This window comes from Corapipo altera, unplaced genomic scaffold, assembly GCF_003945725.1.
Source record: "Corapipo altera isolate COAL_440 unplaced genomic scaffold, ASM394572v1 349, whole genome shotgun sequence".
Taxonomy (NCBI): domain Eukaryota; kingdom Metazoa; phylum Chordata; class Aves; order Passeriformes; family Pipridae; genus Corapipo; species Corapipo altera.
In genome coordinates, this window is record NW_020884997.1 from 1,127,976 (window position 1) to 1,147,869 (window position 19,894).

At 39.7% G+C, this 19,894-nt stretch overlaps 1 protein-coding gene across 1 annotated transcript in view; it reads left to right on the plus strand.

Moving 5' to 3' along the window:
- Window positions 1–19,894, plus strand: part of IQGAP1 (IQ motif containing GTPase activating protein 1) — a 54,158-nt gene that overhangs the window by 7,980 nt on the left and 26,284 nt on the right. The window contains exons 3-14 of the mRNA XM_027666657.1: window positions 7,706–7,862; window positions 8,229–8,306; window positions 9,926–10,002; window positions 11,368–11,435; window positions 12,401–12,514; window positions 12,901–13,079; window positions 13,755–13,845; window positions 14,362–14,525; window positions 15,597–15,681; window positions 16,736–16,899; window positions 17,269–17,429; window positions 17,968–18,092. Of these exons, the coding sequence (XP_027522458.1) occupies window positions 7,706–7,862; window positions 8,229–8,306; window positions 9,926–10,002; window positions 11,368–11,435; window positions 12,401–12,514; window positions 12,901–13,079; window positions 13,755–13,845; window positions 14,362–14,525; window positions 15,597–15,681; window positions 16,736–16,899; window positions 17,269–17,429; window positions 17,968–18,092 (1,463 nt within the window). The remainder of the gene's footprint in view (window positions 1–7,705; window positions 7,863–8,228; window positions 8,307–9,925; window positions 10,003–11,367; window positions 11,436–12,400; window positions 12,515–12,900; window positions 13,080–13,754; window positions 13,846–14,361; window positions 14,526–15,596; window positions 15,682–16,735; window positions 16,900–17,268; window positions 17,430–17,967; window positions 18,093–19,894) is intronic.

Below are 19,894 nucleotides of genomic sequence, written 5' to 3' on the forward strand. Positions count from 1 at the left end.
TGGAGAGAGGTAGGGAGAGGACAGTGGTGGAATACCATGATCTTTGCTTCACTTTGCTTTACTTTAGATACTTTTTTTAATGACTCACTGGAAATAGTAATGAAAGGCAGGCGAGGAGGAAAGAAACAACTGTGTGGAATTCAGTTTGGAGACCAGGGATTTTCTGTTTGGAGGGTGGTTTCTGAAGGAATATTGTATGTAATGTAAGAAGAGAGCAGCCCCAAATAACCAAAGCAAATAGTTGTCATTAACAGTTCTTGAGTATTGGTACTATGGAGTGCTCCTTAATAACCCTTATTTACAAGAAATTAAGTTAGTCTTAAGGTGCGGTAACTTCATTGATGCTGTAACTTCCAAGCATTTAGGCCTATTTAGTTTCTAATGCAAAGTGATGATGGCAATTAGCTTGAAAGATGGTTTTGGGTATATGATAATTAAGGTCCTCATGACTGTTGGTTTAATACTCATCTGAAAGCTCTCTAGGACAAATGACAAATCTTTTTGGCAAACATGGCAAATGCCGTAGTATCCTCATCAGCAAGAGCAACTAAGGCAATTTTTACAGGTTGTTGGCAGTGTTTGCAAGGGAGGAAAGAGGAACCTCATACTTACTTTTAAGAAGGGGGGCTGAGGGTAAAGATTTAAATGCTAGAGTATTAATACGGTCTTTGGTTCAGCTGATTGTTGCCAGGGAGAGTACGTCAATCACTGGAAAAAATCTGACCTGTGTTACTCATTAATTCTTTGCTTTTTAGTATCTTTGAACTGTGTGCATAATGAGAATGTTCTGGGACCTTTTAGCTGTGGGCAGTGCTTGTTTTCTTAGCTCTCCATTTGAGAGATTGTGACTCTTCCTGTACAAACCTTACTGAAAGACATTTAAATAGCCACCTACTTTTCTAGAAGAGAACACTCCTGATGTGATAAATTTATTTTACTTGGTTGTTATTACCTCTCTGAGAGATCTTTAATCTTCTGAGGTGATTCCTTGATTTGTTCAGAGTTGATAGAATAAGTTATTCTAAAGAGAAGTTTTTGTTGGGGATTTTTCCACATGTGTCTAATGTCCTTGCTCAGGTGAACCGGATGAAGAGCTGAGGCTGTCTCCCAAGTTTTCTCTTTTCATACTCTATGAGAATGTCTGCTAAGTCTGCAATTGTAACTGAACTAAAGAGGTTTGAGATGGCGTCTACATATGAACGATCTGCTGGAGCATGAGATTCCTCTTCTTTCAATAAAATGAGTACTATGATTTGTCTAAAAAATACCTGTGATGTTGTCAATACTGAGCGGTGAAAAAACCTTTAAACCATAGCTTTGTACATTCTTTCTGATGGCTTATGCAGACCCTGTTGGGGGGAGGGGAGAAAGAAGGTGCTGCCCTTTCCCTCTGGCCACTTTTCCCTCTGCTATGATGCTGCAATGGCCATGCATCTTTTCCTTGGCAAACGTGTGGGGAATTGCAGTAGAAGGGCTAAATGAATGTGAACAGAAGCGTCTGGATGTGAAGGCACCACAGGCAACAGGTGGAATGACCTGTCTTTAAAAAATGCCTGGATTAGCAGCTGGTCATCCAGACCCCAACTTGTTTGTGTTCAGCACAGTGAACAAATACTGGTAAGTCACGGACGTGGTACAAGGCAGAGATAATCATCACTCTTTGCTACCAAGGGGTATGAGAAGGCCTATCTGTAACCTGTAAGATCTGCATGTGGTTTCTGACTGAGGAAGTACCCAGGAGATGTGAGGAGAACTTGCTGACTGGTATCTCTCGCCTTCCATGTCAGGGCAACAGGTCCTGGACCTCCTGATGCTTGTTGTTGGGCCAGGTGTAATGGCCCACTGCTAGATGGACAGCATGAACATCTTTTTCCTGCTTGACTGATTGCAGGACAGACTTCTTGGGCACCAAATGCTTTCTGGTGCTCTTGAGTATAAGATTGAGTGAAACCTGGGGTTTTTTTTCCAGTTTTTATGTCAAATACAATCAGCTCCCCCCTTCTGCATGGTCTGTCATATTTTGCTATGCTGTTGATACAAGGGTGTAACTGCATTTCGTGCTTATCTACCACATTACAGGTTCAATAGATACTGGCTTTAGACCTAGTTGAAGACAAGAGCATTTCTATTCTGGGGAAGGTGACAAAGATTTAAATTTTGAGTTGATATTGAAACTAAGAATGCTGCTTTTCATAGAGAACTAGAGAATTACAAACCAGTGAACAGTCAGAATGGGTTTTAGGAAACAGATCATGCTCAATAGAATATTTCAAATTACAATCCAGATAGTTTTATGGTAATTACTGGTGTAATTTTAATAGTTTAGGAGGTACCTCACTTAATATGTTATACTGATATCAGCAAAGCCCTGTGCGTTTACAGGTGTGATTTCAGGTTTATCTGCTTTGGAAGACTGTAAGTGACTGATCTTGAACATGGTATCTCTTGGTGGTGGTCATATTTCCCAGGATGTTGATTGTTACACCACTGTGAAAGCCTTCCTGTGCTCCTCTCCCCCCCCCCGGCCCCTCCCCAGGATTTGAATATGATCTTGGAAGAGTGGAATTCTAAATAAGTATTTTTGGTGCCTTCCTTTAGATTGGACACCTGCTGTCTGGAATGTGCTGGTGTCCCTTAGTCTCCTTTTGTGAGCTTTGTTTCTGTAGGATGAGTTCTCAGGCAAAAGATACTATTTGAAATGCTGTGTGTCAGTGCAGGGTACTAGCAATATGCAGTAAAGACATTGATATGTTATGCAAATACTGACCCTGAGGGTGAACAAACCTGGTGGAGAGTTAGGGAAAGGGACACAGATTTCTTTCTGTACGTATCGTTGTTCTGAGTGGAATGCTAGGTATTCTGAAAGTCTTCACGTGACATAATTTGTCATTTTTGTAATATGAATTGAATGGCAGGTTAGCATTGCTCACTGGCTGGTTTCCAACTTCTGACTGGTGGTTACTCTGTGATTGCTGAAACTCCATTTGACGGAGAGTTCTGACCTCTTCTTGCCTGTTTTCTACCATCGACCAGATTCTTGACAAATTTTCCAGTTGCAGCAGCCACATGAAGAAGATGTTATCAGAACTTATTACTTGAGAAAGATGATATCATTTACTATATGTCAGAAATCCTGTGAAACAATTACTTTCCACCTAAATAAAAGTCCTTTTCAACACAGGGACAGGTTCATTATGTTATGGGTCCTTGTTTTTCAAAATGAAGTTGTCCTGGAATTGTGAAACTAGCTAATTAACTGCCAAAACCTGAAGCATGTAAATATTTTTGGGTCTTTACTGCTGCAGTTTTATGTGTCGACTTTGACAGATGAAGAGTAAATTTTCCATTTATTTTCTTATGGACAAAACTTTTGCATCAGCATTATGATATTTGACAGAGTTAGACCATAAAGGTATCTAGTGTTGATTTTCTTGATACTCCAGGCATTTTGGAAGTGCAAAAAGATTACTGTGTTTCAAATTGTACCCACAGTGTGAGTATGTACATGGAAGTCACATCTTGAAGATTTGTTTGAAGAACGTGATTTTTGGCAAATAGCCTGCCTCTTTCATGCTTATGAGAAGAAAATATGTAACACAGTCTGTGTAAGTAGAGCACAGGTTTAGGCAGGCTTGTTTTTCTAATTAAAATACAGTGGTGCAGTATACAGACAGTGTTACAGAGACTGGAGGCTAACAAGTCATATGAACCTGGAAAGAGAATCAAGCTTTATGCTCCTCCTGCCCACTTCTAGACCTCAATCAGAAGGAAACAGCATATTCACCCTTCTTGAAGAAGCAGACAACAACCACCACCTTCTGAAATGTAGATGATAGAAGCAACTAGAAGCAACCAAGAAGTGTTGTGGCACTGATATGCTTACGAAGAGAAGACAAACTATCCTGTGTGATGATCAAGAACTTTGTGACCAGTGCTCTCAAACTAGGGGCTCAGAAGTTTATGCGAAGGTTCTGTTTGCAGCTTTCCTGCTAATGAAATCGGTCAGGTGTGCAGTAAGCAGAATGTGATGTGGTCCTGTGGACAACTGATCTTCAAATAACAGCATTGGTACCAGACCCTGATACTAGTGGTACTGGCTATCCTTCAGCATGATGTGTCGGGGTTACATACTTTATCTTCTTAGAGTTCTTAATTGCTAGAAGTACGGAAAGGACGTGTCTTTGAGGCCAGCACTGTGAAAGTGACCACAGGGTGCAGATGCAGATGGTTGGGCTGCGGTTGAAAAATGTCGCTGGGTAGGTCTGTGTGAAAAAGGAAAAACCATTCTGGTATAATGGAAGGTTAAAAATTTTATTTCTGGCCCTGCAGATAATTAGTTTTTCCTGGAAATTACTGCTACTTACTAATGACCAAGAAGTGAGCTTTCTTTGTAGGTTGGTAAAGATCACTTTTTTCCAACTGTTAAAGCCTTCTGTGTTTTCTATGCTGTGCTGTTTTCTTTTTGTGCTGGGACATACTGCGTGGTAGTCCTGTCATGTTATGAGCACTGTTCCTTAGAGGTTTTGTCCATTTTTTTTGTCTGCTCTACTATTTTTGTTTATTATATTGGATATTCTTGCAACAAATTCCAGAGAAATGGATTGCTAGTTTTGCCTCCTCAAGCTTATCTGTAATCAGTATGAGAGGAAAAGAATGACGTTTTCTTTCTTTTCCACATCGTTTCCATTGTCTTAGGGTTTGCCACAGTTGACAGTTTCACAAGTGTAAGAGCAAAATGTGTGCCCTGTGATCAAATGTTAAGTTTTTGCTGTGTCTAAACTCCAGTTCTGGTTGAAATTTGCCTGTAATACTGTTGAAACATAGAACACGTTTGTGTAATTTGTCACAACACTCAATAATGCTGTATTGGGGGAGAACAAAAATGTTGGTAGCTGAGATGACTGATGTTACTTTTTTCCAGTCCTTGGTAATGGAGCAAGTTTCCTTTAAAAGTTTGAAGGCAGCATGATTTGAGAGACTAGCTGCCTGACAATACCTGATGTTACATTTTTATTGTCATCTCTTCTCAAGGAAGGCCTAGCTTTAAATTGATAATGATGGTAGTAGCTTCATGTAGGTATTCAAGAATCTTTTTTTAGGAGAGGCGTTTTGTAGCAGTAGGACTAACAGATTGGAAAGGTGCAATTAATACTTTATTTGAGCTAGCTTCAGTAAAATTGTAGAATCCAGTGTTACCTATGCAGTCATATGATGAAACTTGATTGAGGAATTCATTCTGGGTTAAACACTACCTTTTCTGTGCTAGTGAGAGGGAGGGAGTGTAGTGGAAACTGCTGAAGTAGCAGAAAGAATTCTGGGTTTCTCTGAAAAGCTTATGGGTGGCATATTGTTCTAATGCCTAATGTCTAAAGGGAGTAGAGGTTGTTGCCCGTCAACCAGGTTCCCCCCTCATTGAGAAATACATTCCTCTTGCTCACCTGGAAATTCCACATCTATTTCTGCCTTTTAACAATGACAGGTGTTAATTTTAATACAAGTATGTGGGCTTTTAAATATGAAAGGTACTGGATAATGTTTTCTGCAAACATAGCTTTGTCCTCTGACCTGGCAAATGGTTAAGCAGTGCTACACCAAGGGGGAGCGTTATTGTATGTAAATTGCTCTAGTTTTGTACTTATATTAACACCCATTTAGGAACCTGTTGAAACAGATATGAGTACATTGAGACAGCTTATGTTCTGATTATGGGCTATTTATCTTATCAAAATGCTTAAACAGAACTCACTGTCTCTGTGTCCTTCTGTAAGGCATTAATTTAATGGTTTGGTCACATGTCACTTCTACTTCCATTTGAGGTCTTCTAGTCTGAACAAAGTGGGTGGTGGTTTTTTTTTTGTTTGTTTGTTTTCCCAGTAAGGTAGTTGGGAAGGTACTATGAAATTTGTTAATATGATTAAGACTCTTCCAGGATTTGAGTAGCTCTGTGTCCTCTTAGGAGTCTTTGGTTATAATGGTCTGTGATATGCCAGTGACAGTGTCTTTTGGGTAATGGTGCGGAATTTTTGAACTTATGTTATACTTTCTCTCTATCACGTATCTTATCTGCATTTATCTTATCTGCAACTTAGCACGTTACTTGTCTGCATTTTTCTAGCACTTCATGTTCAAAAGCAACCAAGTTTTTTGAGAGGAAAGCAGCAAAACCTGGGAAAATAGTAGTTTTCAGAAGAATGAGATTTTTTTGTAGCTTATATAGAGAAGTTGACCAGGTGTTCCCAGAACCTTTTTCTTCCTGATAAACGCTACTCCTTCTTGCTTTTTTGGGTCCTGCTTTGGGTTGCAAGCTGCTTTTCTTGGACTCACGCTGCAGTCCATAGTGTAATCATGTCTCCTTTGGGATTTAAAGTGCTTTGTTTTCAAGCAGGATTGTTTACTTGCCTGTGTTTCAGATCCGTCGCAGTGATGTGGGCTTATCATCCCCATGAGCCAAATTATTAACTTCATTTATGTTACACTGTCAGCTCTGTTTTATAGTACTGACTGTAGCTGTTCTGGGCCACTATTGTCTTGAAAACCGCTTTTCTGTGATCTTAATTGATCCAAGGCTCATCTGCCCTGTAAGAACTTTAGAGTTCAGCTGCAAGTGAGGCATCATCTAAGTAAAACGCTTTAGAAAGTGGCCTGTGGTTGTGCAGCTCCCTTTTTTACAGAACACAGCAGCCAGGGAGCAGGTCATTTTTAGAAGAAACTGTAGCTGAGCTTGCAGTATACAGCCTCTAATAGCTTGTGCAGAAGAAATATCAATGTGCGCCTCTGTTTTGAGGACAGCGATTTTTCAAATTATTTGCTATATTCTTTATTTTTGTCATGAGGATCCGTGACACCATAAATGAGATGGAAGGCAAGAAGATAAAGGAAAACGAGTTGTTATGAGGAGAGGAATGCCTGTTCCATTTTTTTCCCTGTTTTTGAAATGTATGATGTAGTGGGAGAAAGTACATAGAAAGATACACTTGATGACAACATCAGCAAACTGAAAGAGTGTAGGTTTAAATTAGATATTAGGAAAAAAATTCTTTACTGTGAGGGGGGGTTAGGCACTGGAACAGGTTGCCTAGAGAAGCCCCATCCCTGGAAGTGTTCAAGGAGAGGCTGGGTGGAGCTCTGAGTAATCTAGTCTAAGGGAAGGTGTCCCTGCCTGTGGTAGGGGATGGAATGAGATGAGCTTTAAGGTCCTGTCCCGTCCAAACCGGTCTTTGATTCTGTGAGCACTGTAGGGCTTCTCTGTGACATCAGTTAAAAGAGCTTGAGTAAGTGGCACAAAGTCATGAAATAACTAGGAAATACTTAATGAGAGTAAAGAAATGCTTGTGAGATAAGCCTGTACTCATGAGGAAGGTTTAAGTTAGTTAAAAGGACAGGATGGCTGCTATGTCTAGACCAGTACCAACTAAATCATGGGCTGGAGGAGAAACGTGAAGATGAGATTGTGTCTTAATTACTTTTGAGACTGACTGATGGACTCCGTACTTCTCATTAATATTTTGTTTGAAGTGTTACTGACTAGCATTTTAATGACACAGATTCTGTGGTACTGTTATATCCATTTTCAACCCTTACTGTTAAATGAATAGTATGCTTGAGTATGACAGCAGTAGCAGCATGAAGCTTGTTTAGCATGGGGTTGTGTTCACAAATTGGAAATACACTCGTGTGACCAGCTTTGTTGTTCTTGCACTTCCAGATGGATGGAGGCCTGTTTGAATGAGGAGCTGCCTGCCACAACAGAGCTGGAAGAAGGATTGAGAAATGGAGTCTACCTGGCCAAACTTGGAAACTTTTTCTCACCTAAGGTGGTTTCTGTGAAAAAAATCTATGATAGGGAACAGACTAGATATAAGGTGAGTGCTGTTGACCATAGATACTTCTTTAGACAGACATCTAAAACAGGAATATGTACACATGGAGGTAGTATGAGAAAATAAGCAGAAAATTAGTTTATATTAGTCTTACCTTAAAAACTCTGCTTTCACTCTAGAATAATGATTAAGTGAGGGACTAGGCGGACTCTTAACTTTGTATCTAAGCTTGCACTTAGGTGAAATAATTTGTCGTAAACAGTCAATATAAGTGTGTATAGAAGACTTCTGACCTGTAAAAGTGCTGTTTTCACCATCAGTCTTAATGAACCTCCCTGCTGTTCTTGGCAGCTGTGATATTTTGTTTCTTACTGCTCTCCCTCTTGTTTCTGCCTGTTTTTATTTCAGGCAACTGGTCTCCACTTCCGACACACAGATAACGTAATCCAGTGGCTGAATGCCATGTCTGAGATTGGTCTCCCCAAGGTAACTTCTATGTTGTACATGCAAATAAATAAATAATCTCAGAAGAGCTTTGTGTTCTGTGGAAGCGTTTGCTGTTGTACAAAAATCAGCACACTCAATCTAGTTAATTCTAGATTTACGTCCCTGTAGAAACTCTCTCCTAAAACTTGCTGGAAGATTTCATTCTGCTATGTGTGTGAGAACAATTAGGAGTAAAATAATTAATCCTTCTGTACTGTATCCTTATTATTACTAATCTTGCATGACATCTGCATTACATTGTTCTTGCCTTGCATTCTTTTGAACAGTATCTGAGCTACAGTTTGATTGTGGAAGTTTTTTTCGAAATCTATGCTAAAAATAGGAGCACAACAGAAAATACTATATGCTTCATTTTTTCAGATTACCCTGTGAAATTTTCATATCCAGTTGAAATGTTCTTGGTGTAACTTGATCAAATATGAATTGTTGACTTGACTAGAGAAATGGCTAGATAAACTTCCCTGAGCTAATAAACACAGTTGCCTGAACATATATATGGAAATGTGGTAGTGTTGGGCTTATAGCCAAGGTTTTTTGTAAGCTGTGTTATGCTTAGTCTCACCAAAACCAGCATTGCACAGTTTAATCTGGTGTATGTTTTCTTTGCATATGTGCTTGAAAATTAAACACTTCATTTTTGGCAAAGTTTCTTAAATAACTTGTGATTAACTGGTTGAGCCTTCATGGGATTTATGATGATCTTACAGAAACGCATTTGGGATTAGGAAATACTGAAATATGCTGTTAGGGTGGTTAGGTGAAAATAAACGAGGAGGAGTTAGATGTTAAGTGCCAGGTATGAGGTAAGAGTATCAGATGTAAGTGGATTTTGGGTCAAAATAAATGTGTGAGAAGATGTTAAAGAAACTGTGCTGGGGTCCAGTACATTTACAAAAATTACCATTGCTTTAAGTATTTTCCCATGCAGAAGAGCCAGGGAACTGATGCTGTGGAATTGAGGGTCCTCTAGTTGCTCGTCTTTACAGAAAGAGCAATGCTATTTTGTGCTCGTAGGCAACAGCGAGGAACCTTCCAATAGCTAGAAAATAATGTATCTTTTCAGTACTTCTGAATTAATTGTGACTTCCAGTATTAACCCCTTTTGTTAAACTTTCAAGATGTTTGTGTTTGAGACTGTCTGAAAGCTTTTGGGTCCAGGTAACTGAAAGCGTAGTATGCAGAGCACCTCAGTGCTGGTCTGCGTTTCCTTTTGAAACTGTCTCTTCTCTTGCTTTTCAGTCCCATTTAATCCAAACAAAATCCTCTTTTCTCTTTTCTGCTGTAATTATTTTTTTCATCTCTTGGCTTTCACCAAAGTCACGACCCAGTATCTTGGTGCACACGCAGAAGAAAGGGTCTACCTATTCACGTGTGTAGAACTTGGCAGGAAAAGGGGAGCTCTGTTTTGGGTGTGGGTGTTAGAAACAAAAGGCAGGATTGGCACTTCAGGTAGGAGAAACATTGGTCCAGGGCAGAGAAGCTTGAAGAGTTTTGTTTCGTGGGCTGTTTCATTACTGTAGTGCAGAAGAATTGGACTGATATGATTTGGCTATATAGAGTGAATATCATTCAGGCTACTAACCTTGTTTTGTCTTTAGATATTCTACCCAGAAACTACAGATATCTATGATCGCAAGAACATGCCACGCTGTATCTATTGTATTCATGCACTCAGGTAAGGCATACCTTACCAGACAGAAAATCTGATTGCTTCTGAAATCTTTCTGCAAAGCTGAACGATGAGAGGAGAGAGAGCTGAACTGAAGGCTAGATGAGGGCAAATTTTCTAACAGAACAATGTTGCCAGGTGAGAGCAAAGATCCATGAAGCCAGTATTTTGTCTTGGGCAGTGGCCAAATGAGATACCAAAGGAAAAAGAATCAGTCAAGTATGTTGTGACTTCTACCTTTCCATTCCAGTTCTCACCCTCTCACCCTCTCAGTTAGAGCTAGACATTCTTTAACCAAGAAGACAGTGAGGCACTGGTGCAGGTTACCAGAGAAGCTGTGGCTGCCTCATCCCTGAAAGTGTTAAAGGCCAGGTTGGATGGAGTTTGGAGCAACCTGAGATAGTGGAAGGTGTCCCTGCCCATGGCAGGGGGCTGGGTTGGAATTAGATGATCTCTAAGGTCCCTTGCAACCCAAACCTTTATGTGATTCTATGATCGTGCTGAGCTGGCGTGACAGGCAAAAAAACTAGAGGAGTTGCTTCACTTTTCTCAATCCCATCTGTACTTAGCTGTATGGATTCATCCCTTCTTTGTAACAGTTACGTTTCCTGTGAGGCCTAGGTGAATACATTAACCCCATTTTAATAAGCCAAATCAGCTTAGTGAATACTTCCCCCCTACTCGCTATTGATGAGACCACACCTGCAATCCTGTGTCCAGTTCTGGGCTCCCCAGCATAAGAGGGACAGGAGCATGCTGGAGAGAGTTGAAAGAAGGATCGCCTTCAGGAAAGGCTGGGAGAGTTGGGGCTATTCAGTGTAGATAACAGATGGGGCCGTGGCAATCTCAGCAACGTGTGCAGCTATCTGAAGGGAGGATGCAAGAATGTGAAGCCAGGCTCTTCTCGATGATGTCCCATGACATGACAAGAGGCAGCTGGCACAATCTGAACCACAGAAGAGTTCCTCTCAACATCAGGAAACACTTTGTTTACTGTGAGGGTGACCAAGGAGGGGCACAAATTGCCCTGGAATGTTTGGGGGTCTCCACCGCTGGCAATACTCAAAAGCCATCTGGACATGATCCTGGGGAACTTGATCCAATGTGACCTGGTTTGAAAAGGGAGCTCGAACAAGACAAACTTGAGAGTGCCTTTCTGGCCTCAACCATTCTGTAATTCCCTGAAGACTTCAGAGTGGTGGGCCAGTTATGTTCAGCTGAGGGGGGAAGAGGGGAATCAGCTCACCCACTTGATGATTATCAACTGTTACATTGGCTTACTTGTCCTTGAATCTGTTCTAAAATTGTATCATTGTCAGAACCACACAGAAAAATTACTAGTTCTAATTATTTGCTTATTTTTTTTTCTAGCCTGTACCTTTTCAAACTGGGTCTTGCCCCCCAGATTCAGGATTTATATGGCAAGGTAGACTTCACAGGTAAAAAAACAAACAAAAAACCCCCAACACTCCTGTGCTACCTTTCTCTCATACCCTACTAGATCAGTTGTTGAACTGATTGTTACTGTTGATACCCTAAATGCAAATTAAATTAAACATTAATGGCTATGAGGACTTCTAGTAATTTAGGAAGAAGGTTTGATTTGGATGCTTCTGAGCCAGGCAGCTATAGCCATCAGTTCACTAATCACTACTTTTGCAAATCACAATGTCATAACTTTTTTTGTTGTAACAATGTCACTGTTGTAAGATGCTTAAGCCTTGCATCCATCCTCTTGGGAGTTTTCAGTTTTGAACTTGGTAAGCAGTTCTAACCTCCTGTGACAGTTTAAACTAGAGGTGCCATCAGCTGAAGAAGCATTTGCCAGCTGATCGGCTGCAGGAGATGCCAACACAAAGTCTCATGTTCACATGCCTCTTCAAGGTTTCACTTCCTTAATTTTTGCAAAAATGTCAAATTCTGTGTCTTGCATTAGTGATGTTCTTGCCTGAGGGCATGCATCAGATTTAAAAGGTATATAAACTTTATTTCCTAGCGTATCTTGGTACCCTCCGTTCACTTTTCTCAGCGTAGTCTCTCTGTGGGGAAAAAGAAAATCCTAAACTACTGCCTGTGCGTTTTCCTGCTGGCAACCACAGTTGAGGTACCTCAGAATGGAGTCTGTTTCCAGCTCCTCAGGAGAGTCTTGTGTTGTTTTCTAGTGAGAAAGACTACAGAATATTCCCATATGAGTCTCTGGGAAAAAATGTAGATTTAAGGAAAGTGTACAAAGTGTCTCACTAGTTTTCATTTATTTGTTTCACTTACCGAATGATATTCAAAGTATTATTTAAATGGTAATTGCAGTCTATTGTAGTTATCTTAATTTTTTTTTTAGCAGCAAATAGTATAGCAGTGCTAATGTATTTAAGCCTGTGTAACACTGTTTTAATGTATATTTCAGAGGAGGAAATCAGTAATATGAGGCTTGAACTGGAGAAGTATGGTATTCAGATGCCTGCCTTCAGCAAGATTGGAGGAATTCTAGCAAATGAACTTTCTGTGGATGAAGCAGCATGTAAGGAAAAATAGTGTTTTGTTTGATTATTCAAATCAGTGGATCGATTAAGTGTTGGTTTTAATGCCCTCTGTTTTAAGTCTAGTACAGTCCTTTTGATAGGCCTTTTGGAAGACTGGGAAGATGGTTTTGTTCTTTCTTTTCTGTATTTTTTTTTCTTCTTTCTGGAACATGATTCAACTACTTAAAGTATCATAACTAGAAAGCAGGCTGTTGTTTTTTTTTCCGGAACACAAAGCCATGATGAAATGAGAGAGTACTTTGTTAATTCTTTTGCTTTCCAGTTAGTTTCCAGATAATTCTTCTGCTCTTTTTAAATAAGCTCTCGATTTTTAGCAAAGCTGATTTGTTTGGTACTAACTGGCAGACTGTGACTTGTTTTTCAGTACATGCTGCTGTCATTGCCATTAATGAAGCAATTGACCGTCAGGTTCCATCTGACACTCTTATGGCAATGAAGAACCCTAATGCCATGCTAATAAATCTCGATGATCAACTGGAATCCACTTATCAAGACACACTCTACAGAGCAAAGCAAGACAAGATGGAGAATGCTAAAAATAGGGTAACTCAGTTCTTCTTTCAAGCTGTCTATTTGCATGCATTGCTATTTTGTATTGCAGTGTAAAATGGGGGGAATTCACAGAATGTGTGTTATGGTCCTGTATGTATAGTGTTAGGTGGACTTACTCCGGGTGGTATTCTAGTATGTTCCCCAGTAACCTGTCTTCTTATTATAGGAGGCAGGCAGCAGTTGGCTGTGTTAGTTTGTTTAGCTGTCTGAAATATGGGCTGCATAGATACAGATTTAATTTAATCCTTTTTATGCTGGGGATGCATCCCTCTGTTTTCACACAGTATAGATGTGTTTTCCTAACAAAGAAATGAGCAAAATTGACTGATGCTCTTGGAAGTGAACCGTGTTGTTTTAGAACACTGTATAATGCAAACCTAACTCTGTATACTGCTTTCCATGTTCTGGAGCTCTACTGTGTGTTCATATAGAGGCATAACATTGAAATAAGGTGTTTCTGGGCTGTTTGTATCAGAGTTTGACTACAGTTACTTTAGATGTGTTTACATATAGGACTTTTTTTTGGAAGCGTAGAGGTAGCCTATCTGTGACCTATCACAAGCTCTATATAGGTAAATAGTTTTCCTCCCTGACTTTTTCAATTAGAAGGTCTGTGAGGGCAACGGGAGCTGTAGAAGCACTGATTAGTTTTTATTTCATCTTCAGATTGCCTCAGAAACTTCAGATAGAGAGAGAGATGTGTATGAAGAACTTCTGACTCAAGCTGAGATTCAGGGAAACATCAATAAAGTGAACAGTAGGTATCACGTTAAAGTAATAGTCTTAATTAAAATAGTACTTCAAAACGATATCTGTGCTCCTCTTTTTCTGTAATGCTGACCAAATTTAAAGGCAGCTCCCCTGTTTTTATGGGATACTTTGTTTGTTTTTTTTTTGTTTGTTTGTTTGGTTGTGTGGTTGGTTTTGGGTTTTTTTGGGGGGGGGAGGGTGTTTTTATTTTTGTTTGTTTTTACTCATTATTAGTACATAGTTGTAAGCTTAATTTACTCTGATTTCTGTTACCCTTCCTTTTGGAAATGGATTGTCCATGTTGCTGGCCCCTCCAGTTCTTCATCGTGAATAATGTATGCTATTTCCAACCATCAGACCGTTTTTCAAGTACTGCTTCGTAATTGACTCTAGAAGTCTTCCATTTGATACCTAGCTTGCTATTTTATCAGGTCTAAGGGTATTTCTTTCTGAGCAGTAGGTTACATAAACGACGGGACTTCCTTATTTCATGTTTCTCTCAAAACTCTTTTACTGTTGCTAGCACATGCAGCCTTATCAAAGATTGACCTAGCTTTGGAACGAGGAGATGCATTAGCACTGTATGAAGCTTTGGCAACACCAGCCCTGGGACTCCGAGGATTGCTACGAGAAAATTGTGACTGGTATTTCAAGCAGTTTTTGAGTGATAGGCAACAGAAACAGGAGGTATGGAAAAGTGTAGATTACCCTGATTCGTTAAGTTTTTGCCTGCCTCTGCCTTTCACTGTACCACTGTGTACTAATCACTTGCTATATACCTGCATTGCAGTGTAGTGTTGGTTAGAAAAAATTAGTGCTGAGAGATGGAAGCATTCAGTAAGCATATCTGCCATTTAGGTTTTATGTCTGCATGTGAAAGGCCAATATAATGTTTGTATGTGTGTGTATATATAACTAAAATACTTTGACCAAACCTTAAAATACTAACTTGTGTGTGTATAAAATTGTTATAATTAAGGTGTGTCCTCCCTCATTTTACTATCGTCAGTGTCCAAATAATGAGGATATTTGTGTTTTGTAAACACCTATTGGATAAGCATAAACTACTTTCACTGTGGAGAATATGACCATACACCACTTGTAGGCGTGGCACTTAGGGACATGATTTAGTGGTGGACTTGGCAGTGTTAGGTGTACAGTTGGACTCAATGATTTTAGGGGTCTTTTCCAACCTAAATGATTTTATGATTCTGCCCAAGTTATTCAAGCCCTCTTGCTCCCTGGTGACTCTGTCTCACGTTCTTTTTGTACTTGTGTGGTACCATATAATCCAAGAAGTGTGTATGTATAAGCCAAAGCTGCATGTTGTCCATTTTGATGTCTTGCTAACTCTTTAGTTGCTCAGAGGTAAAACGGAACATTAGTTAACAGGTCTCTTCATGACAAACTACACAAATTTCACATCAGCATGCAGCTCATGTATGGGGAGTCTTTCCCACAAAATTATGACCTTTGTTTTAAATATTTTGTAATTTTGGAAACTGGGTCTTGCTTTTAATTGTTATGTTCATGAGACTGCACTTCTAATATAAGAGGGGTCAGGTTGTACACATATGGTCTTTCAGCATCTTAATTGAGAATCTGGAGAGTAATTTCTGGCTTCCTTACATATGTGGCATTCTTTGTTTGCAGAAGCTATATTGCATTAGAATATTTTAAGTTAAAGCAGAGTATTTTTATTGAGGTATTTGAAGTGAATCATTTCAACCTCATGGTTTATATTTCTTTTTTCTTTAGGCTGGCCTTACAGGTCCTCTGCAGAAGGAAGAGTTGCAGTTGGGAGTGGATGCTGCTAACAGGGCAGCACAACAGTACCAGCAAAGTGAGGATCAGCAGGAATTATTGCAGCAAAGTGACCATGGGTGTGGTCAAAAGAATGAGACAGCACAGTATTTGGGTCTATTATGAGTGGTCAATACAAATGTTCTTTAAGTACTTTACAACTGCTAAGAACATTAGAGAGATGGTTACCCTAAATATTTGTAGTATCTTTTATCCAGCTGTTACAATGTGGCTGGAGATAACAGCATATAATTTGAAATATAAGAAACATGGAATTTTTGCTTCCACCTTAAATAACCGCTTTTTAGAGAATGCTTGCATGAATTTTTGTGCTGCGGATCAGTGAAGAAAATCTGGATTGCTCCAAGAGGTGTGAAAGCTAGATTATGTGCTGACCATTCACATAAATCTTCCTTGATTTGAGCTGCAGAACCTTCAACTTGTTTCTGAATATCAGGATGCAAAGAAAATGCAGATCATGATGGCTGACTTATTTTTGATTGATGCTTCTGGGACCATGCAGCACTCTGGCTGTGCAGGAGCAATTCAATCTGTGATAGGTAGAAAGGACTCTACTAGAGATTGGAGGAGAGAGGGTTTAGAATACAAGGGGAAAATAGTGAATGCTGAATTAAGTAGCTGGCTGCCTTTGAAGTACCTTACTTGTTCAGCATGGAGGTCTGTGTTTGTTTGCCTACTGTGCCATTTGAAGTTAGACAGGGTGTACCCAATATGGAGTGCCTCTTACTGCCTTGATCAGGGTAGATGTGAACAGGAAGAGAAAGTTGGTACTATTCACCCATCCAAAAATTTGCAATGGGGCTTCTTACTGTCGCAGTACTGAAATGGTAAAACAGTCCTTTGATAACCAGACAAAAAGGTGAACAAGTGTTAAACGTGGGCGTTGTGTATTTAATTGTCTTCAGTAACAGAAGACTAACTGGAGATTAATGGATCAGAAAGCTTGACTCTTTCTCCACAGTTAGGGGTATTATTCTTTTTCTAGTTAAGTATCTGAGTAGGATGAAAATGCTGTTACTATGGGGGTCTGAACTGTCTACCTGCCTTATTCTGTATGCTCTTTGAACTTCTAGAACTGGCAGCAGTAGCCAGAATTAATTCAGCAATCCGAATGGGTGATGCTGAGAAGACTGTGGCAGAAATGATGAATCCAGAGGCCCAGTTACCAGAGGTTTATGCATTTGCTGCAGATCTTTACCAAAGGGAGCTGGCTACCTTACAGCAACAGAGCCCTGAAGTAAGTATCACCTTCTCTTTATTTCTGGAAGTTGGCATGGGTCACTGGGTGTACCTTGTCTGTTCTGTTAAATGCATTCTCTGGAACAAACTTGTCTTGAGTCTTCATGGAACTGCTTTGGTGTTCAGTCTGTTCTGATGTGGCTTTATCCCTAAATCTTCAGCTACTTGGCCCTGTAAGGTTCTGCTTTAATCTCTTACTTGGTGTTCTAGCTTTGTTTACAATACTCGCCTTTCTGCTTCATTGTCATAAAGGTTGTCCCTTTGCTTTGTAACATGTCTCTTTTGACAGCTACTCTGTTGTTTTCTATTTGCGGCGATAGTTTGTATAGGGCACAGAGAATTAATTTGCTGTCCTCTTTGTATGCAGGGTAACCTCACCCATCCAGAACTGTCTGTTGCTGTTGAGATGCTGTCTTCTGTGGCTCTGATTAATAGGGCTTTGGATTCAAGGGATGTGAATACAGTGTGGAAACAACTGAGCAGTCCTGTCACAGGGCTTACAAACATTGAGGATGAGAACTCACAGAGGTGGATGTTTCAAGGAATCATATCTGTTCTTGATGTTGCTTATATTCTGTGACTTCATGAATTTTTTTTCTCTTCTCTTACATTTTACATTGTTTCTACATTATTTATTACACTATTGATTTAATCTCTTGTCTTCTGCATCTTGTTTTTGCAATTAATGTTTCTTACTGGTCTGAGTTCTGTGCTGTCACTCAATGCTTTCTCATGGATTTCGCATGAAAGCCCCATTGTGATACCATTAGGTTGTCACTAATTCTTACGCCAACTCACTCACTATTTTCTTTGCCCTGGACTGTTATTCAGTGTTTTAGCGCTTTTCTCTATTTGGCAATTTTGTTTGTTTGAACCTACTTCACATTTGGGCTGAGCATCCTGCACACAGCCTTTCCTCTTTCTCCCTCTTTTCATATTTGTTCTAGTTTCAACCCTCATGTTACCTCTCCCACTTTGTGTACCAATTCTCATGCTGTGTCCTGTGTTCCCTGGCCAGCTTGTTGTGATGTGATGTTTATTGGGTTTGGGTTTTGTTTTTTGACAGATACATTGATGATTTGATGAAGCTGAAGGCTCAAACAAATGCAAAAGGAAATGAATTTATCACGTGGAATGATATCCAGTCATGTGTTGATCATGTGAACAAAGTTGTGCATGAAGAACATGAAAGTAAGTTTTTCTGCTCAATTCATGCTAGACCGATCCTAGCTTATAAGGAGTGCTAAAATTAGATGCATGTCAATACAAAAAGTTATTGATTGACTTACAGTTGTGTCATATGTTAGATGTCTAGAAAGGTCTTATTTCTGAACAAGACTTGGTGGTCTGTAATACAAAAGTCTTGATTGCAGGACTGCAGGCAGTCAGGAGTGTTTGTGGTATTGAAGTCAATATCTCAAAACTGTTTATTAATCCTTCCAGTGTAAATTTCAACCCTTTTTTGGATTGAAAATGCGTTTTCTGATGTCAGTGTCTAGAATTTGTCTAGAATCTTCTAATTTTGTGTCAGTCCCCCAAATTTAGTGAAAGCTAGTGTTACCAAAATCTCTCAGTTAATTGTAGCCCATGCTACAACTCGGAGTGCTCAATCCTCCTTCCTAATTTGCTGCGTTCAGTAGAAGATATTTTTCTTGAAGTCTTATTCTCTCTTTGACTGCAACTTTGCCCTGTTCAGATTTTCCTCTTCTTCCTTTTATTCCTTCTTTTGAATGTGCTTTGGCCTTTTTACCTTCGCAGTATTTAGTGGAAGTTCCACAGCCTCAGTCCAAGATCCTCTGCTCTTTATCTGTGGGTAATTTGACCTGCATATGCAAGATAAGTTATTCACCTTTTGTCGATGACTTTCAGGTCTGTAATGATACTAGATGCATTTCTATAGTGGATGAGGAGCTTGAATGAACAACAGAAAGATGAGTTTATTTCCAGGTCTTATTCTCAGTCCTTTAACTCCTGGCTGTATTAACACTACTTCCAAATTACAGCTTCTTTGAACATCAGTATTACAAATACTGCACCAAATAAACAAGCTTTTTCAGTTACTTATATTCAGTGGTAAATCAACAGATACCCAAGAAAGTTTATTCTGAAATGCTTTCAGTAGCAGTTCCACAGCTACTTATTGTTTTTGCTTAAAACATTTGATACAGCTTTTTCAAAGAACATATTATCAGTTTGGTGCCATTCAAATTCTAAGTTCCAGATACTGGGACCTAAATCTCAAGTTAGGGTTGTAATGGGAAATGCTGATCTTTTAATAGGTTCGTTACTTTGTTTACTGTTAGTTCCATCAGAACATTAGAAGCTGTTATAATACTGGTTTTAACACTGTGTATGCCTTCTTGCTGTTAAAACCAGTATTATAAAAGCTGAAATGACTGCTAGCTGACATTCTGACTGGTAAGAGAAGAGTATGCTTGCACAATTGTTGCCTTTTGATATGAAATATTGGTAAAGTGCAAAAGAAAATCCCCTACTGGAAGATGTGCAAAATCCCTCAGAAGTTACAAGCGTCCAACACAGCTCACTGGTGAGACTCTAGCTCTCTGGGTGTGGGGAGCATTTGAGCTCTCACCAGGAGCATGATGCCAGAGTTAATTTTTCAGATGTACCGTGTGTGTTGTGCACTGCAATTCACACTGCCCAGTACTCCATTGCAGGGCTTATTGACCTGGAGCATGGACACTTGTTTCTTTGTATTTATGTAAAAGGTGTGATCCAGGAATCACCACTAATGCATTGCACTCACAGACATTTGGTCAGTAGCCCTATACTGAAGAGAACAAGAAGAGGTGTAGTGTATACATACATGTACAGTGCCAGGCTGGACGGGGCTTGGAGCAGCCTAGTCTAGCAGAACGTGTCCCTGCCCATGGCAGAAGAGCTTGGAACTAGATGATCTCTAATGTCTGTTCTATGCAGCAAGTGCAAGTAGCAAAACTTAAGTACTCATGAAGGAAAGAAATTACTGATGC